At 35.2% G+C, this 22,289-nt stretch overlaps 1 protein-coding gene across 2 annotated transcripts in view; it reads right to left on the bottom strand.

Moving 5' to 3' along the window:
• The window catches only part of CSMD1 (CUB and Sushi multiple domains 1), a 1,067,087-nt gene that overhangs the window by 374,363 nt on the left and 670,435 nt on the right, over positions 1-22,289 (bottom strand). For both annotated transcript variants that reach the window (XM_015621308.3, XM_015621309.3), the window contains exon 6: positions 10,118-10,230. In XM_015621308.3, the coding sequence (XP_015476794.1) occupies positions 10,118-10,230 (113 nt within the window). The remainder of the gene's footprint in view (positions 1-10,117; positions 10,231-22,289) is intronic.

Raw genomic sequence — 22,289 nt, 5'->3', positions numbered from 1 at the left:
TGAATGAGAAAAAATTATACTCACCTACTTTATTTGAAATACAGAGATCACAAATTGAAACAAGAGGTTTTGACTTGATATATGAAGAACTTTTTGATTGTCATGTACTAAAAGGGTTTCTATCCTTGGATTTTTTCATGTCAAGAAAAAGGCATTCTATATCTTAGTGAAAGGACATTAGGGAGGGGATTCATGAAATTTAAGATCAGTCATCTAAATGTATGTTTTATGAAGAGAAACAGCTAACTCAAGGGGGTGATTCATCCCCTTCTAAGAAAGTCATAATGAATCCTCCTCTGGAGATGATGCCTTTTTCTCTGCATAAAACATAACAGAATCATATAATACTTTCTGAAGCTAGATCACTACGTTGTAAACAGTAAACATTAGGTGGAACAAGCCTTTATGCCTTGAAAACTTTAACAGCCAAATGTAGTTATCTGGGAGACATATGGGTCCAAGAGATTAAATAGGATAGTTTGATATACAAAAAGCAAACTTTTGCCTCTTTTATACTTGAGCAAATTTTCACATGTGCCCTATATAGCGGGTTTTTTTGTGGTTTTAAAAGGTATTAAGCAAGCATAGTCTTTAAAATAAAAAGTGTTCAACATCTGAAAAAGAAACAGGGACTACTGCACACTGTGGATCAAGTGAACCGGTTCAACCCCTCTTGTAAGTAAAAAAATGCTCTAAATTGGACATTTTATAACAATTTAAATCCCATTTGAATACCTTTTCTGAGACACTTCTCTTTAACTTCCCCATTGCACCTTCATTAAAAAGGTTTTCCGGATTTCAAAGATGATTTTACATTTAACAGCACAAAAAGAAGAATGGGTTTACATTAATAATGTCAGAAATGAACAACACTTTCCTACTTTTAAGTGATTAATTCTAAAATCTGCATAGCCTACTGCTGTCTTCACTTAAACATTCAGTTAAGCTTACTGAATTAGCTTGCTTCACCTTTTCTGTTTATCATAGCTTCAAGAGTCTTCTGGAGATGAGTTATTTATTCAGGGAGGAGGGCAGACAGCTGAGTGCTGGAAATCCACAACAATCTTATCAGCCTACTGGAAAATACCAGTGATATTCCTTAAACTTTTGCTACAGCTAAAATAAACTCAGCCATGAAAGGAATATATACCTGGTCTTATCTGAATGGATAATGAAAGTAAAACTTTCAGGTTGTAAATCTTAATTCAAACCTACTCTGATTTCCATGCAGCTCTTAGTTTCTGATGCATCTGAACATGTGTAAAGAAAATGCATTTTACCCCAAACTTTGGTGACTAATATGTTTTTCCCCAATTACCAAAATACATGAGTATCTTGCCGATTTTTCTTCCTGCATGAAATAACCTCCAAGACCTCAAATACTGGCTACCACTCAAAGCTAAAATATTCTGACATCATCTGCTGGTACTTCCTCAAGCTGATCTGCTGCTGCTCCGCTGAGTTCAGCTCTTGGCTGCCCTTTTACTGCAGATTTTTTCTAAGTACAGATATTTGAAGGTGAAGAGGAACAGCATATTGACCACTATCTGGTGATCACAAGAAGCACCTTTCCTGTCCAGTCTGAAGCTCTGTATCACTATAAGAAATATATATAGATATATTTGAACTGTTTTCTTACAGTTTTTGTAACAGGTTTTGTTACAGAACAAGAAAACCACCAATATTTTCAGTATTTTTACATATGATACAAATCTTTTACAAAGGTATTTGTAAATTATTGTATGTGTGTAAATAATGTATATTACTTACACCTTGCTTTAAATATTTTGCAGAGTTCGGTAAAAAACAGTGATATGTTTTCAAGAACATTCACAGGATTATTCTTGAAGGAGTTTAGCAAATTTATCTCAGTACAGAGCAAAATTTATCGATTTCCTTTTGCTTTAGTTTCCCTGTTGTGATTTTTTTCAATCTGAGTAATCTTGTTGTAAAACCAAGTATTTTCTTAATTAAGATTGAAGAGTCAACTCCAATGCTCTGTTTGCTTTACCCCAGTGCCTAATCTTTCTAATATCCAAATTATGAGAATACTGCCTTTTTCTGGCCCTGGAATTAACAGGGAATAATTTGGATAATCTGGAACCTACACTTTGAAATTTAGTAGCATCAGTGTTCTCTGCAGATTATACTTGTGAATTAAACTTCTTTTCCTTATTACTCAAAGTCATGTGGGACCAGTAAACAGTTTGTTTTTAGGTTTTCTTCTGCTTCACCATGGCTTGTTGTACTATGAATTCTTTCTAAAAATTAAGTATTTATGAGAATAAAAAAGAAAGCAATCATTCTCAATCTTACTATTTGCTTCAATTTATGAAGGGAATTCTATAATCATTTTGTTTATAAAACAAGATCCCACACTGAATAACCTGGGAGCATCCTAAGAAGCTTTTCCTCTCAGCTGCCCACTTGACTTTTCACAGAAGCATCACAGTCTTCCATAGAACCTCTAGTTTGAAGCAACTCATTGGAACAGTCCATCCCTTTTCTGTGTCTCTATTGCCTGCCTGAAGAGTGAAACACCGTCCTAGTGTTTGTCTCACTAACAGCTTTCCAAATCTTCCCTACTAATCGGTATTACAACTCCAGAGAGCTTCACAGCAGGCACAAATGTTTCTACTATATGGCTACCTGTAAAAGCTGTAGGTTCATGATCAGATGGCTCCCTTGTTCCATCAATTCAGCAAAGTACTGCCTGTCACTATCAGACCTTCCACCTGCTCCCTGTGCTGGAAATCTCTGCATGCAGTACTAGTGAATAAATGGCACCAAGATAAATTGGTGTCACAACAGATTTTTACACAAATCTTTCTCATTCTATTTGTATAAGCTGACACAGGTTCTGAAGGTTTAAAAAGGAGCACAGCTATTTGTTTTCCATTAACCTTCTCTATGTCTCCTAGCTGGCCCCTTGCCCTGATGGACTGCCTTAGCTACTTTGTGCTTTCAATGTATGATATATCATAATAGAAGCAGTCCAGCAGGCATCAAATCTTCAATGACTGCAAATATTCTCCATAGTTCCGGAAAACTGTATCAACACAAATTACTCTGTAAATACACACCATTGCAGAACACACTGGGTAGTTTGTAGAAACTGTCTCTAAAAATAAATCATAAAATGAGAACTACTCAGTTCCTTGTTTGAGTGCCACTTCAACCATAGTCTTTTGAATAGTTCTGGCCAAACAGTGGCTGAAGTCTGAACTGCTGTTACTAAACTGGCATCTTCTTAGTGCTGATATCATGAGACAGCTACGTTTGAGCTTTTTTAGTGACATTTTACATTACATTTTAGAAAGAAGTATTACTGTGCCAGTACTGGTCTATATGTTTAACAGTGATTCTATTAACCATAGAAAAGAATAGTCAAGGAAGATGGTAGATTATCTTCTTGTTGATGTTTTCGTATCAAGACTGGTTTACTCTCTTGATAAAATGTAACAAAATATACATTATTGTCTCAGTACCATTTAAAGGAAAATTCTATTCAGCATCACTTAAGAGGTAGAAAATAACAGATTTTTCTGGCTTTTGTTTTTATCAATTTCTTTTACTATTTTTTTTTCTAATTTACTCTAAGTAACAATTCAAAAAGTAACCCCTGACTAAAAGTACTATGCATCAAGGAAACACTGCAAATTCTTTCACTTATTTGAAACATCATTTGTAGGATTTTAAAGAAAATGCAGGATGGACAGACAGGCATTTATGAGCAGACTTAGTGAATTATGAAAATTCATTGAAAGTACTAGCAATTGCAAGCTGATTTACATTATTTCACTTATGGTTTTCCATCAGTATACATTTATTTCAGCAGCCTCTATTATATTCATTGTTTGACTCCAGGATTATCTTTTAGTTAAATCCTGAATTTCTGAATGTATTTAGACTTAACAGACAGATAACTTGTGGTACATAATTATCAAAATATCTAATACCTTATTGAACCTCTCTGAAAACTTGCCAAAAATAGAATACTTTATCTGAAATGCTCTGCAACAGAGGCCTGAGTTAGTGTGAAAGTAAATATAGCCATTAATCACATTTTGTTTTGGAAGCTTTCTTATTCTGTTCCATTTCTAGGAATTTTGAAATAAATATTTAACTTAAGCAGATCAGTTTTAGCTGTATAGCTAAAGGTATTGTAGAGTTCTTTCCTCATAAAAAACAAAAAAAAATTTAAAAAACTATTCTATTGTTCTGGCAATAAACAAAAGCTTAACACACATACTGTATATGCTGTAAACATGCAACAAAGCAGGGGATTCTTTATAATACCTTTTAAGTCATTCTGTGTACATTAATAAGCTTTTTTTCTGGGAAGTGCTAGGTTTTCATCTCCTAGTTAGCCTGTTAATGATACTTCACCTCTGAGGAATTTATGCATTCATGAAGCACTGGCATAAGACAAATCATATGCTTTGCAACTCCCACTGAATATGCAAGGGGTTTTCATTTATTAGCACAGGTGAGGGTAGAGGAATTAAAGAAAAAAAAAGTTCATAACTAAATGACTGTAAAACATCTTTCCTCTCATGGCAGTGCCACCAAGGAACAAGGCAGAGCAAGAACCATATCCAATGATATCTATTGCTAGAATTCATTTGCATGAGACCAATGTTGCTGGTATGGCAGACATGAAGAGGACAAGGCAGAGAATGTCAATGCAATGTAATTTTTTCAGTTTTTTTTTGGGGCATTCAACATGGTGCCTCCTTCTGACTAGAAATTCTGAAACTATGAAAAAAATTCCACAGCTAGACACACAGAAATTGTGACATAAATATTTTTATTGATGAAATCAATGTCAAAATACAAAAACTCAAATGTAAAGGACAAAGGATGTGTGGAGAGGAAAAAAACAACAAATACCAAAATAAACCCTTCACTCTGTACCTAACTAATTTTTAAAATTTTTAATTTTTCTTTAAACTTCTACTCTAATCTGATGGAAGACGGGACAATAAATATGATTCAAGAGGATATCCAAATGCCAATCATTTGGATTCACTTTTTACACTACAACATTTTATTTATAAATTCAGCTTGGCAAGTATTTTAAAATTGTATTTATGCATTTATGTATTATTGAAGTTATGTATTATTGAAGCATATATGCATTAAGAAGTGCAATTCTAGAACAGTGTTAATTTTTTTTATACCAGTGAGCTGATTTTCTTGATCATGTTAAAAATGGGGTACTAAACATTGCTGAAAATGCAAGCTGCAAAGATCTGAAAAAATTGCTCAACAAATAAATTAATTATGCATAGCTTTAAATCCAATTGGTAATTCCAATATTTTAATGAAATAAATTATAATAATTCTGTTTGCCTGATCAAAGATCAAACAAAGAAATGAAAATTAAATTGACTGCTTGTTAGTATTAGTTTTGGCTGACTGGAAAAGGCCAAGCTACAGCAATAATATAGCTATGGTAAAATGATAATAAACATGATGTTAATTTGATATGAGGGGAAAAAAAGTAATTAAAGGATCTGTATGCTAACTATATAAAAAAGTCTGATAATCTGAGTTCTTACTAGGAAAAGAAAAAAGGTTTTAATCCCATTGTTGCTCAAAGAGGTTTGTTATGCCACATCCCATACTGCCTTGCTTTTGAAAAGCCAGTGACACTGCTAGATGTGCTAGGTTAGTGTGGGGATTTAACAGCAGACAGAAATTAAGCTCCAAATAAGCCACTCCCCTTCCCCTCACCCTTTCCAGTTAACAGGAGGATAAAGACAGAGACTATAATAACAAAAAGAAAAATTGAGATAACAAAAAGAAAAAAAAAAAAGCAATGGAATAAGGAACACACAGTAACAGCAACAATATCAATAACAAAAGCATAAAAAAGAGAAGGTGCTTTACAAACTACAGGAGTTCACCACCTTGACTTAGCTCCTTGTGGGTGCCAGGACAAAAACAGGATGGGGGACGCTCCCCATAGGTCACATCCATGCAGCCCCTGGGACAAAGACAAGATGGTGGCCACTTCCTTTGGTTGATTCTCCCTGTCCCTATGTCCAAGACAACAGAAACCAATGGTGGACAAAACCCTGAAAGCCAGATTGTCTGTGCCATGCCATGCTGCCAGTTCAGAAGCTGGGCTTGATTCCACATGGCTGTTTCCAGCATTGAGGCTGGCTCTGCTGGGGTTTTGACCCCACAACACAGTGGTCACAGTGGTCACACTTTGGTCAGCACCATGTCTTGGAGACACAGTGGCTTTACCGTGTCTGCAAGCCATGTCCCAGAGAAACAGGATGGGGATGAGCAGCAGCAGCAGAGGACGATCCTGACAGAGCTGATCCCAACAATCTCCACAATGGAGAGGCAAAATGAGGTGCTTCTGGGGGGGAACTCAACCTTTTCTGGCCCCCAAAACCACCCTGACCACATGGGTGCAGGGCCTTCACCCTCTGCAGCCAGGACACTGAGGCAATAAAAAGCTCACCCACAGAGGAGCACAGGGACATGGTGGTGGATGGGTGAGACAAAAGGCACCTCACCCTGGCCTTTCCACATCCACCCTAGATTCATCACAAGTGCAGAAGGCAGAAAGTCCTGGGCAAGGTGGGGAACCAACATAGAGATCCAACCTCCACCCCAGCCTCCCCAGGGCCGTCCCCGGTGAGACCCAGCCCCAAGGGCTGGAGCACATCTCACTCTAGGAGCACTCCAGTCACTCCAGAGATCTCAGAGGTGGCCAGCTCAGGGATACAGAGATCACTGTAGAGTTAAACGAAAGAGCATTTTGGTATTTTACAAGACTAATTATGGAGTATTTAGGAAAGGAACCAGCATCAGGGAAAGGGATGGATTAAATTGGCTTGGAACAGATATGCAAAAATATAGGAATAAAATAATGGCAGGGGATGGTTGTATGTAAGCTGGTGATTATGCTTGTGTGCCCCTTATAGTAGTTCTACCTGCAGTGACTTTCAGGACTGAGGAACTCCAGTCCATTTTAGTCTAATTCCCAGTGAAACCACAAGAGGTGTGTGAGATCAAAACAAATAGATTTAAATAGATTTATATTAAAAATATAAAAATATCAAAAGAATATTTGTGTATTGGGTTTGAGTGGCAGCTTTTTGTGGGGGTAGTGGTGCTGCCAGAGCTTCTCTCATGTCTGATAGAACCAAAACCAGATGGTTTCAAGACTGACCTGCCACTGACCAAGGTTATCCATCAGCAATGGGATAACATATTTAAGAAGGAAAATGTCACTGTGCAGCATTACTAGCAGCCAGAGAAAGGAGTGAGAATATGTGAGGGTTGAGTCTGCTTTGCCCAGGACAGTACCTGAAGAGTGATACTTTGTTCTTATCTCAATACATTTTCTCTTACTAGTCCTGGTGAAGTGGAGGAGTGAGTGACTAATATGGTGGGCACCTGGCATCCAGCCAACATCAACCCACCACAGTCCTTGTGATGAAATCTGCAAATGGGCAATCTACCCCTTTTTGCAGAATATCTTGTGATTATTTATTTGTGACTAGCATTTACACCTGACAGCTACCATGAAAAATCTATATAAGGACTCTAAAACACAGTAACTTACTATCTCATAAAGTATAAAGACTGCTTTCATTTAATATCTAAGGACTGCAATTAAAATTACTGACTTTTCTATTTCCCTGAAATAATGGACTATTGTTCTTGTGCAGAACAATTATACATCTTCACCACACACACACGAATGAACCAAGCAAGCAGTCACAAAGAGACAGCACAGACTGAAAGAACTATTCTTTCTAGCAAGCAGCAACAGGAGAAAGCAGTCTCAGTAACATTAGAAAGTAGAGTCCCAAATGCCCTGAAGACAGCTGGTCAAGATTTAGAATTTCTGGGAAATTAGAACAGTCATAAAGAATTCCTTCAATTTGGTCTGGTACTGGGGACTCATCTATTAGTAAAGTGAGTGCTAAATTGTTACATGAAAACATCTATATATTTATTTTACATGTTTCAAAGACAGGATAGCTCAATATATCAACACATTAATCACAACTACATGTGTGTACTCTGAAACAGTCTGTTTAAACTATTGGGAATAGTTGCCCATGAGTAAAATATTTCTTGGATGTCTCATAGTCATATAGACTACAATGTGGGATTTGCCCAGAGGACAAGTACAAGAATTGTGTCTGGAGACAATCAGACATTGGAGGCATCCTTTCACTGCTAGGTTTTGTGCCTGAAAACAAGGTCATGTATGTCACAAGACTTATTTTTTGTGACATTTCTCTTTTTTTTTTTTGTTTGTTTCATGATCAGTTCAAATAATTATTTAACTTGAGAGAAGTACCTAAGATGGAAATATATGTCAAGGCTGTTGAATTTTAACAGAAATAAGTTTCTGAAAATAAAAACATAAGGGATAACCTCAACGAGCTGGCATATTTTAGCCTGGAGAAGAGAAGGCTTGGAGGCATCATGGGTGAATTCTTATTGGTGTGCATTAATACCTGTTAGATGAGAGGGTGTAAGAAAGGAGGAGCCAGAGTCCTCATGACGATATCCATTGACAAGCCGGAAGCAATAAGCACAAATTGAAACTCAGAAAATCCCACTAACAAATACGTGAAAACCTTTTTTACTCTGAGGGTAAACACTGGCATTGGTTGCCCAGAGAGGCTGCAGAGTTTCTAATCTTGGGGGCATTCAAAACCCACCTGACACAGTCCTGGGCAGCTTGCTTTAGGTTACCCTTCTTTGAGAAGGACACTGGACTAGATAAACTCCAGAGGTCTCTTCCAATACTACCCAATATTATGCAGATCAAGAGAGACACATCTGAAAAAATGATCTCCCCAGATATTTCACAAAAGTTTTAACTACTTGGTGAGTATTTGTCTAGAGATAAGATATATAGAGGGGGAACAAAAGCCATTTTCCAGTGTGTTGCATCATCCCAAATGTTCCCCTTGTTATTCTGAGCATTCATAGTTTTCTGGTGCATGAGCAGGATGAATCACATTGTTTTTGTAGACCCCAATTAACAGGCTTAAGGCACAGTGCTAACATAAGCAGTGCATTTTCATTCATAGTCCCCAGCAATGGTATTATGTATGCATCCTTGATAAACTCTGGAAAAAAATAAGTTGTAAGTGCAAAGGACCACAGTCTTATACTGAGTTGGCAAAATGAAATTAAATTTCAGATTTTTTTATTTTCTGAAATATTCAAAATATTTTTAAAACTAAAAGAACTATGTATATTAAATACTTTCGTTGGATGTGCATGCCACAGTCACCAGAAATAATATAGACATTGCAGTGTATTTGTCATTTTAAAAATCATAGAGGTCCCACAGTTTCAGGAAAAAAACCAGAGATGTCTAAACTCCTAAATGATTTGATGCTGTGGGAGGGGGGCAAAAGGGTTGAAACAGCTTATGTAAGTGCAGAATTTAAAAGCACAGATAAATTAAGAAGCTTTTCTACTTTCAATATAACTATCATGTCTTTCATTTTGAGTAATGATTTATAAAGTACAAAAATCAATAATGAATCCATTCTAAAAAATTGCATTTTAAAAAGTATCTACATGAACATAAGCAGAAACGACAGCAACACTGACATCCTCTTGTCTTCTTTTGAAGTTGTATATGCATATATATACAGGAGCCTGAAACATAATTTGTACTATACTGTGGCTGAGTCATATTTCCAAACCATGAATAAAAACTTCTGGATAAGAGTTAGATTTTGAATAATGAAGGAAGACAATATTTAGATGGGAGTCTGCCTTTTTGTGGAATTGACTTTCTGCAAGTTGCATTCCAGGCATGTTTTTAAGGCAAGGATCAGACTGACAGCAAAAATATTATTATGAAAAAAGTGAGCAAGCAAATTCATATTTAGAGCAAACTGCATTGTGAAGCACATATACTTTTTCTGAAAGTAAATCCCTAGAGACGTCTGATCACACACAGAAAGCAGATATGCAGTGTAAGAACAGTAGTAATATGAGCCAGCTTTTTACTGTGATCGTGATATTTAAATACAATTATCAAATTCCATCACCACTTTAGTGATGCTTAAAGGTAAAGGTTTTTTTAGGTGTGCTTTTATAGGTTTCCTACCTTGAAACTGAGCATTAAATCCCTTCCGTCGGTGATTGCTATCAGATGTAAAATGGAGTCGTAACCAGTTCTTACTGCTGATAACTGGAGAAGGTAAATTCATACCACTCAACCTGGAAAAAGAAAAAAGAATCTAAAATTAATGGGGAAAAAAAAAATCATGTGTACATCAGTTAAAAGAGAAAAACCCCTGAAACTTCAAAATATATTAATGAACATAATGATCTGCTGTCATGTAATCTCAATGTATTACTAATCAAGTAACTATTATGTTGAGAGAAATATGAGGGTTTTTTTTCTCATTACAGCTATCAATTTTATGGTTAAAACTTGTATTTCCAAACTATTTTTTCATTAATTAAAGAAGAAAAGCAGTCTTGTGAGAGAGTGTGCATGCACATGTCAAACTATTCAGCAAAAAATTATCCTATTCAGTTATGACAAGTGATCATCTGACTCCCTGTTGTGGTAGCTACCTCACAGTAAACCAAATCTCAAGTATTGAGAAGTGTTAAATAAGGGTTATGGACGCTATCTAATTTTAAATTTGGGTGGTAAATTATTGATACATAATTATGGTGGTAAAACTGATTTTGTGTATATGAAGTCCAACCCACAATAAAAAAAGGAAAAAAAAAGTCTAAGCTCATCTGAATGCAGGCTACCTAACTTTCATTAACTGTGGATATGAAGAAAGTGCACGAAGAATTTTTCTAATACAGGCAACAGGCCCTTGGACTAGTCTGGGTTATTCCACTGTCATTCATTACACTACATCATTTGTTAATGGAGTAGCTACCACAGAGAACCTAATATGATGAAAATTCATGTCTTAGTTTACTAGATAGTAAACTTTTTTAACTTTTTTGTTTTGCATGACAATGTTCCAGATTTGAAATTTTACCATTTTAGATTTTTTTTCCTGAATAACTATGGAGAAGTACACAAAATTAGGTTTCGCCTTTTCAAAAATGTTGATTGCTTGAAACAAAAGTCAAACTGATGAATATCAGAAATTCCCAGATAAGATATCATCTGTGTGAGGGTAGATTTCCCAGTACTAGAGTAAACACAGTACATATTGTTGGAGCTAAAAAATAATAAAACTGAAATGGGATTTGGTCTCCCTCAAAAAATTAATAAGTATAGTGAAATAGATGCCTTTTTTCACCACAATATGAGATATCAGAGTTTCATTAAATATTCCAGATTACTAGGAAACTCATCATGTTAAGCAATAATGATTCTGGAGAAGTCTAGTTAGAAATATGGCTGAATCCCTTTTTCTTCTTAAGTAGAACAAGACCAAAATATTGAAATATAGTCATTCTTAATGAATGTTTTGTATTCTATTTGAACCATGGAAACTACATCAGAGAAATTTTGTTTTTATTTATAATCTCATTTCCTTTATCTACCTGTTAACAACATAAGGGAAACCCAAATCCTACTTAAAAACAGTTTTGACTGGAAATAAAAGGGTTGGTCTTTTACAAGATTTACAATGTTCATTTTAAACATCGCATTAAATAGTTCTTAAAGGTGTTGGTTAAAACACTGACACCTGTAAGTTTCTACATCTCATTCAGATGGACTTTTACACTTTATATATTCTTTCAGACACACTTCAGACTATTTTAGAGAACCTAAATATTTCTAACTACAAACTGGCCTTTTATGTTTCAAATCTACTTAGAATTTGGGTGAGCATATAGAAAGCACAGTGATATAACTAAAAGGAAAAAACAAAACCATATCTGGAATATGGAATATATCTTTGTTAGTATCTCAGTTATTGGCAAAACAAATGCTAAATCTAAATGTTTTGACTACACATAGGCTGTAGTTCATATCACTGAACATTCATTTTTCCAAGTACATAAAGTTACATTCTAGAAACGCTGTTTTAGGGGATTGTTTTCTTTTAAAAAAGAAACATACAAGTAGTAACATTCTATCTAGTACATCCAGAGCTCTGAATCTCAAAGCTGGCAAAACTCTATGCTGAAATATTAAATTATAATATGAATTGCATTGTACATTAATAAAAGATTAAATGAATATCATTATGAAAGCATGATATTTCCCAGACACACAATACACAAGACATTTTCATGTCTATGTGAACTCCACAAGGTTCTAGACAGTCTCAAATCTCCCCATAATACTATGAAATAATATGAAAATGACACTGAGAGAGTATTTTACACAACCTATTTTAGCAGAGCTCTAATTTAGCTGCATGATTTCTTTCATATACTTAGCTCTAGATAGGAATATGTTCTTTAACAGCAATGCTGCTTGTGTTTTAGTTGGAGAAAGTGGGAAAGGGTAAAAAACCTTAGTGGTTCTTGGAAGAAAGTTATAACCAGTGTATGGCACAGTGGTGGTTTTTTTTTCTGTAACATTTTCAAAACCTCTTCACTAGAGTACACAAATTTTAAAAAAAAACAAAGAAATTCTGGGAGCATTAGCTGGGAATTCTGTGGCTAACATATGGGCATCAGAAATGATGCTCCTACACAAAGTACTTCACTCTGTAGCATTCATCTTGTGTATGTGGGACTTCCTATGGAAAAATTCAGTTTCCAGTAATGGCAGATCAAAAATTTTGTGGATACAGAGTAAAATTCCTCTTTACATGTTAATTGATAATTTTCGTGGAATTTCTAAAGGATGGGCTACCAAAGCTTTGTATGGAAGAGAGAGGTGGACATGGTTACTGATGAAAGTGACAAATCATCACCTGAATTGATAAAGCCGTCAGATCTGTACCTCACACAGAAGCTGAGGTATTACATGAAAATAGGTTTTTTTTCCTCCTTACTTGCCACTAGGTGGTTTGCTTTGTTTTGGGCTTGTTTGGGTTTCTTTGGGTTTTTTTGTTGTTTTGTTTTTTGTTTGTTAGTTTGTTTTTTTAAAATAATTAAATAGGAGACAAATAACCTCTTTCTGTCACACAGTAAATATTAAAATTAAACAAAAAAAATCGGAACATTATAGGCATGAAAATAAAAAATAAAATAAAAAATAAAAATCAGTAACGTCAAGGAGACTTAGATCCCAGTCCCAAAAACTGGAATATTTTACCTACAGCAAAAGAGACAAAGGGGGAAGGGGTCCCTAGAACACAGGTTTATTTGTTTTTTTGGTATGCAAAGTGCAAGTGCATGGCTGGTGGATGTGCTTACAATTTAGCTGCTCTAATTCACCAACAGAGAGGCTGGACACCACTGCCCAGCAGATACTCAGGGTGACATTCTACACATGGAAGGATCCCTCCCACAAAGAACAATTTCCTCTGAGCTCTACCAGCAGAGAGGTGCACCACGTACCACAATTTGTGGCTAAGTGCCCGTGTGTGTGCTGGTGCTACCACGTGTGCTTCCTCTGACTCAGTGTAGCCATCACTGTTACACATTACCTTTATATATTAGTTTCATATTTACAGAAAACTAGCACTTTGGTTATGTCCATATTGGTAAATTGAACAGTAGTCCTTCATAACAATTTCTGTTTAAGAATCTGTACTATTTAAGTTTAAAACAACAGGAAATAATGGAATCTTGGAATGGTAGAATGGTTTGGCTTGGAAGGAACCTTAAGGGTCATCTGGTTGCAGCCACCTGCCATAGGCAAGGACATCTTTCATTAGACCAGGCTGCTGAAAGCCCCATCCAATCTGGCCTTGAACACTCCAAGGCGTGGGGCCTCCACTGCTCCTGTGGGCAACCAGTCCTCACCACAGTTATATTGTCCCAGTGCCTCAGCACACCCATATTGAAGCTGTTCTGCCCGTGACTGATGTGTGCTCCCTTGATCTCTCATGGGATCAGTGTAGGCAACTGTGTAAACCACAGGGTCCCAACAGGCACTGGAAATGTGATCACCTGCTCTGAGGTGTTCAGGAAATACTGAATGCAGGCAGGACTTGTGCTGGTAGGTTGCTAAGAAACCAAAGATGCAACTAAGGTAAAATTACCTTTATTTCAAGTGCACATACATAGTATTCATTCCTGTTGCATATAAAAATAGGTAATTTTAGCTCAGATTAGGTGTTAAATCTAAAATCAGATGAAAGCTTGGAACTGCTTTGTATCAGACAAATTATTCAGATAAGATAAAGTTCCCCCCATTATTTCTTAATAACAAAGTTCTCCTTACAAGATTTCATTTTTGATCTCTACTAAGGATTTCCCCAATGCTGTATAAAAAGAATACTGAAAGTTTCTCTGTTCCTTTAAGCTGAAAAAAATATTGTATGGGAAGTAATCAAAAAGAAATTAAATTCTTCATTTACATTTGTATTCTGCCTCCACTATGAAAAATGCAATGCATTTTTGAAACTGATTTTAAGGCCTAGCACAGATAGTCTTAAAAATCTGCCCTAGCCTTGGATAGAAGTGATATCTAAATTACCATAATCATGTTGTTCAAGAACAAACACACACATATGTATAAATAATGTTACTTGTGCATTTTCTGGAAATAGTTGGTTTGACTTGTGGAGTGTTGAGTTTTCATCTCCTGTACTGATGGCAGCCAGGACTTTTATTTTCTAGGATCAGGGGGCTGAAACTGGCAAGTGTCACTTGGACAAGTGACGTATTTGAATGCTCTGGGCTTAACAGTATTTGTGGCCATGCACTGAAAGGGACTGAAGGAAGCATTAAATAGCTGTTTGTTCATTGAGTATCAAACACTCAGTATCATGTTAAATAGTAATCCTGTGGGAAGAAAAGAAGCAAACAGAAAATAAGTTTTCAAATAACACTGTAAGATATTGTGTTTTCCTGAGGGCTTAGAATGAGAATTGCACATGGAACCTAAAGGCTGAAATTTCTGCATACTAGATTTTCACTGTGCTCTACTGAACAAGATAGACTTGCAGGAAATTCCTGTACCTGTTCCAGAATCATAAAGAATTAAAGGGCCATATTTTGAGATCTTTATAGTTATATTGATATCATACTACACCTCTGCTGGCAAACACTGCATCTTACAAGAAGTAATGAGAAATAATTAAACAACCCCAGCTATTTTCCTTCTAAATCTGAAGGCAGACAGGCTGTTTCAGGATCAGAGACAGCAGAGGAAACTCTCTTTCTGTTGATCATTGAGAGCCGCAGACAAACTTTTTCATGTTATACTACTTCAAGTGGTGTTTTAATTTCTATTCTTATTCCATCATTTCCTTACACAGACACAAATCTACTGTTTATGCAAGTAATAAGACATTCTGTTTCCATGCAGGCTTGAAGGATTAATGTTTTCCGTATGTTTAGTATGTCAGATATAGAAGCAAAAAGTGCTTTGAAGTCTATTGCATTACCAAGAGATTGTGATATACTTTATCAAAATTATTACAAGAACAGGATTGCTACTGAAATATTTTTTCTCTAGTTAAGATTTTCCAGTAGTTATTGTTTGACTCAAACTGAGGTACAACAAAACTATTTTATATTTATTTAAGAGAACTAATCTAGATAGATGTAATTTTGGTTTTGATTTTGGATCTGTTAATAAAATAAATTAATTAATGCTTTTGTCTGAAGAAATAAACCAATTTTTTTTTGTACCTTTCTTGATATTGTTTTGACTATAACAAACAGATAATCTTTTCTTATAAAAACTAGTGACACTTCAGTTTCATGAAAATGCAGAAAATAATTAGAGTGGGTTTTGTCGATTCATCTACCCTTATCCTTCTAATTTAGCTACTTTCCCTGTTTCGTATTAACCCAACCATCTAGATAGTTGAAGCAATATAACTTTTTCAAAAATACAGTGAAATAGGATGAAATTAATTTAATCGAGTCTAAACAAAATTCAAAAATGCACACTCTGTAAGGACTAATTCAGAGTAAAAAAAACAAACCACAGAAGCACTCCAAAAGTCTATCATGCATCAGTTACCAAGCTATTTCTATATTTCCTTAACCACATAAGTATTTCTATTCTCTAGATGTATTTATTTATCTATTTATTCATTTTTAAAGCATGTCAAATGTTGGCATGATTTAGGAATGGTATTCCCCAATTTAGTTCTCCCACCAAGACTCCAAACCACACTATTGCTCACTTGCTCCCCCCTTCTCCTTCCCTTCCCACCCCAGTGGGATGGAGTTGAGAACCAGAGGCACAAAATGTGAAGATCATGTGTTGAAATAAGAACAATTTACCAAAACCATCAATGAAATAGGAACAGTAAAAGCAAAATAGTAGCAAAATGTACGAAAAAGAGGGTGATTCATATGCAAATATGCTCATGGGGACCCGAAGGCAATGAACAATGGCAGACAATGCCAACAGATTTTTCATCCAGACGCCACACTCTTTTTGGAAGTCCGAGTCCCTTATTCCTACCCTCAGCAATGCCCTGTGGTACACATAAACCTCATTGACATAACCACGACCTTGCCCCCTACTATGACTGCAAAAAATTAACTCTATTGTGGCTGGAACAAGGACAAACATTTAATGAGGTTCCCTGAAAGGTGTCTGGATTAGGAAATGAAGAACAAAACTGTACCCTAATTTTCAGCTGAGAGCTGTCTTCCATTTTGCAATCATCTTAGCCTAAATATTTCTATGAGCATGCCTGTAGATAAAGGTCCAAACAAGAACTTTCAAGGATCATCACTCACTAATTGACAAAATAACAGGAGTTAGTTTTTCAAGATTTAAAGTACGATTATTGCAGCAAATAAATGAAGACAATGTCTATGCATGTCTGTATATATAGTCTCTCTGCATGTATTGTCTATATTCTATATGTAAATTTTTATATTTAGCATAGATATACAAAAAAATAATGGTAGAATTTTATTACCTCATATTCATTGTAACACCAGGATGGTCAAGGCCATATCTGGTATTAATTGAGAGCAAGCAGTGAGCTGCATTAGCTGTAAGAAAATGTGTAGCTTTGTGAGCTGTGTTACAGGGTTTGACACTGAAACACATACTGTGGCTGCAGTTTCACAGACATGAGATGCTCTGATAAGCAGCTGTTGCCTAAAATAAGTGTCATCTTATTTTCTCTTCTTCCCTCCTGCATTTACTAACTTCCTTAATCCTTTGCTTCCTTAGTGCCCTTCCTTACATGTGTCAGCTTTGATTCTTGCTGGAATTTCTGTGATCTTATTTAAAGTCTATAATGGAAGAAAATTATCTTCTCTTCCCAATCCCTTCAGCTGAGACATCGGTGTACCATTTTAGTGAATTAAATTGCTCATGGAAAGAGAAACGAGTCAGATCTGGCACAGATTCAGTGTCAGGAGCACAGGAAAAGCAAAGTGAAATGGAGCTGGAGGTCATGACTTGGGAAAGGAAGAATTTATAGATGAATATAAAATAGGGAACAACTCAACAAAATTTAAGAAGGGATCGATAGCCTAACGATTTAGACTACTTACAATACCAATGAAGTGAAACAATACTTATTATTCTTGATAAGTGAGATCAGGTTATCTCCTAAATAAGAACTATCCAGTTTAACATGAAAAGTGTAAATTCTTCTTTATGTAACATTTGAAATAAGAGATTATTTGTAACAGCTAACATAATCTACAGGAAAAGGGTTCAGAAGTGGGGAGAAGTAGAGAGAGAGAGGCAGTGTGAAGTGTTTCTTATTAAAAGTCATTAGATCCAGCATGATTTTTCTCTGCCCACTTCCTTAACAATGAGTTGTTATACTGGATGCTGTGAATAATTACTTCCATTTGCATTTTACCTTATTACTTCTTGGGACAAGAATGAATTCAAATCAATGAATATGGTTTTGGGTGAGGGTTTTTCACCCTAACTTAAAGACATAGGAGGACTTAGCAAATCTTAGCTTGCTAAGTACCCCTTGAAACTCTCCTGAGAATTGTTCAGGAGAACTGGATATGTCCCTGGGAAGCTCAGTGAGACTGACAGAGCTGTTTTCAGGTGAGCCAGGAAAACTAATGACTAGTAGTAACACAGAAGATGTGTGCTGTAAAGGAAAAAAAAATGACAATCACTTTAAGCCCTGATGGACCACAAGGAGTTTGCCAGAGAATTTTTTATCAAGTACTTATGTCTTAAAAACAGTCTGGGTTTAAGAAAATAGCTTGAATGAAACACAGAATTGATGACTGCAAAATGGTTGAAAGAAAGGAAAACATAGGTGAGTAAGGGAATAAGTCCAAGAATAAGGTTTTATCATAACATTGTCAATTTCAATGATTCAGATACTTTCACCTGAGTAGTCTAAAACTGAAATATTTTTTTATGTGTTGTTATCCTTCACATTGAGAGTAGAAGGCTTATCATTAATAAATGAAAGCAAGCAGTGAAAGTTCCTCTTCAAAATGAAATAATCCAACATTAAATAAAGGACTATGTTCCATAACTGTTTTATGTGGCATTACTGCGTAGTTATTACATTCATTAAGCTCATTACTAACTTCATTGTATTATAAAGAAACACTGTCCAGTAAACATTTTAGATGTATATTTCATATGGAATGATTCTTAACGAGAGAAAAATAAGAAGACTATTTTTCCTGTGATAATGCATTATGTAAATTTTATGTATTCATTTGGGGATGATTTGAATCTGGCAAAATATTGGTTACTCACTTTATTCCATTCTCATGGCACTTATTAGCATATACTGGATACTGGAACATATCGGCTGATAACTTATTTAAAACTAAATCAGGATAACAATTTTCTAAGGCTATATCTTTTCTTTTTCCCTTAAATGAATAAAGTTTTAAGTGATAAGGCCATAGCCATAGAGGTAAAAATGGACATGTAAGCAGAAATTTTATATATGTTCCAAAAACATATTGAAATCATATTGTCCCAAGATGTAGCTTAAGTTCCTTATGTTGTCTCAGCAGTCTACACATATGCTTAAAAACCCTTTGTCTTTTAAGCCTTTTGGCAGTGAAATGAGAAGATGTAATGTAAGGCTTCACATTATCTAATTTCAGTTGTTGGCAGTGAGTGGTCTCCAGCTGTGAGAAGGTCCTTTTATAGACAATGGAGAGGATTTTGGGAGTACATATCATCTGAGGTATTTTAGACTTCCACATGAGTTTGAAATGAATCTCACTTTGGAATGTGAGAGCTACAGTGAAGAGATCATTAAGTATCAACATCTGAGCATTATCCAAGGCATATAAATGCCATTGTAATTCAGCTTATGGGACATGGCATAACTCAGAACTTTATTCTCCAAAGGCAAATTTTGTGCATAAAAGTCCCCAGCCTCTTGTGTGTATTTTGACATACTTCACACTGTACGTGATACTTGCACTTACTTTGTGTTTGGCTAGAGGTTAAAACCAAAGGCAAGAGCTTTTTATGTTTTGTAACTGGCATTTGGAAAAGAGTTTTATTAGGAACATCTTGGTTTGTTGATTCAACAGTGATAGCAAATATTTTTCTTGATTACTGTTGTGATATTTAACAAACATCATAAGGACAATATTCCACGGCACTCTGAATATTGCTCCTTTGGAAGATTATTACTGCTCTAAAGCTGATGAATAAAAAAACAATAATTCCTTATATGTCTAGGTTCTTTCTGATGTATAGCTTTCATTGTCCAGTAAACTGGAACATTAAGTTCTAGAACACCACAATAAATTAGATTTTATTGTTTAATACAATGATATTCCACCCAGGCTCTGAGTTCTGCAAGCCACTTTTCTGTAACATTCAAGGAGTTCTGCATCCAGAGACAGAAAAAATATGTGTAGGGTCCTGAGGTTAAAAGGGCAGCTATGCTGAAGTGAAACAAACATTTAAAACAAGCTCACAATTGAACAAATATGAAACTAAATTGAAGGCATTTTTACTGTTACAAATATATAGTAATTGAATACTCCAGAGATAAAATTCTGCTTTAAAAGTTGTTCCATAGCTGAGTGTAATTATTAGCAGCTGAAATAACAAAATGCAGGTCTTATAAAACTCACAGTATTCTGTTTATGAGAACTGCAGTTATAGTGTTTTTATTGCAATTATTCAGACAGGCATATTTGTTAACGTTCTGAAAAGTCCACATTTTTTACTGTGTTCCCTGTACTGTTAATCCCTTAACAAATTATCGTCCCATATAGTGAAAACTTTAAATTCTTCAACAAAATTCAGAAATCGATCATCTAAATAGGAGTTGCCAATTCTTTAATTTTTTATTTCTTTCACCTTCAATTATTGTGAATTACTAGTGGAGGATTAAGATCTAACAAGAAGCAATGCAGAAAAAAGATGTAGCAATGGCCAGAAACCATCAACCTTATTATAACTGTTCTGAAAAAGTCACTTAAATGCTATAAAAACAATATCCAGGGCAGTTTTTTTAGGTACATAAAAATATTTGATAGGGGACATTTTTAAATATGTCAGGTACCTACTATACTTTTTGGGTTGAGGAAGATTGTTCTGTGCTGCTTTATAATATATTTTTCATTTGTGATTGCTACTGTAAGATTTTCAAAGTAAACTAAAATGAATATACAATTATAATTAATTGAAATTTTTTTTTTCCATTCCTTGCAATTAAATTTATTTCACTACTTTAGTAACTGTTCTCCATTATATATTTTATATTGGATGAGTTGTTCTGGTTTTTTGTTTTAATGAAAGGTTTTAAATATCCCATTTGGCTTTGTTATAAAATAACCTATGAAAAACAGAAATCCAGGGGAAAAATTATTTAAAAAGTCATTGGAAGAAATACTTTACGATTTTTCTTCTTAGACTTTCATTTGCAGAAATTTCATTGTCTGTTCTGACTAAGAAAAACCTCCACAGATTTCTGCATTTAAAACCTCAGCCCAAATATGGGGATTTTTAGCAACAGCCTTTAAAAGTTGACTGTGAGAATACTTTTAAGATCTCTTTTAGATTTTGCCTTTCTGCAGTGACTATTGGGAATGAGTTTAGGATTGATCTATCAGACATGTTCGACCACAACAATAAGGAAAATTGTTTCTCTATCTTCTTTTCTGATTCTCTATTATTAATTTCTTAGACCATAAATCAATGAACTCCTGTTACCTTACAATAGATTTAAACTATATCTGCTAAAAGAAAAAAATACGTTTTTCCCAGCTGCAGACTGGGGAGAAAAGGAGCTGTGAATAGACAGAATTAGAGGTCTTCCAGGGGTAAATCGGTACACAGCTTACTTTATTTTCTTGGAAACAAAGCCAAAAAAAAAAAAAAATCCCCTAAAAAACCCACGACCACCAGAAAAAAAAAAAATCTTCAATGCATTTTCTCTTAAAAACTCTTAATAACTCTATCTGTCAACCACATCTGGGCATAATAAAGACCTAGACCTGTCAGAGTGGCCATGAACAGGGAGCACCTATCCTTTGAAGACAGCTGAGAGAGCTGGGCTTGTTCAGCCTGGAGAAGAGAAGGCCCCAGAACACCTTGAAGAGGGTCTGGGAAAGATGAGGTCACACTTTTTAGCCGTGACTTTTGTAATTGGTCAAGGGGTAATGGTTTTAAGGTGAAGGATGATCAATTTGGATTAGATACAAGGCAGAAGTTTTTTACAATAAGAGTGGTGAAGCACAGACACAGGTGTGCAGAGAAGTGGTGGATGCCCCATTCCTGGAAACATTCAATATAAAATTGGATGGGGCTTCGAGCAACCTGATCGAGTTGAAAGTGTCCCTGCTCATTGTGGAGGGGTTACACTAGATGTCCTTTGAAGGTCCCTTCCAACTCAAACTACTCCATTTGAAAAAAAACCAAACAAATAACTAACAAACAAACAAAGGAAAAAAAATAAATCAAACTGTAAATATTATACATTGAAACTGAATTAAATTGGTCCACCTCTTTGATATTTTCCTATTTTAACTCTCCATTATCTGATAATCACTCATTTATCTTTTAACTCTTTTATTTTTGAAACTTGCTGGGTGAAAGATTATTCATCTTCCTTCCTATGTTTGAAATAAAGCTAGTAGATATGCATTCTCTGTCAAAAATGACTCACAGATGCAACTTAAGAAAAATTAACTTACTTTTGAAACATGATATACTATATTACTATTAAAGACGTCTATTTAAGAAAAAATAGAGACCATTAAAAAAGAAATGATATCTAAATTGACCCATCCTTGATAGAGCTACTACAGCTAATATTGTATTTCCAGGTACATTCTATGTT

The sequence above is a fragment of the Parus major genome, chromosome 3 (genome assembly GCF_001522545.3).
Source record: "Parus major isolate Abel chromosome 3, Parus_major1.1, whole genome shotgun sequence".
Taxonomy (NCBI): domain Eukaryota; kingdom Metazoa; phylum Chordata; class Aves; order Passeriformes; family Paridae; genus Parus; species Parus major.
Note: the sequence above shows the minus strand (reverse complement) of the source record. Positions and strands in the feature narration are given on the sequence as shown.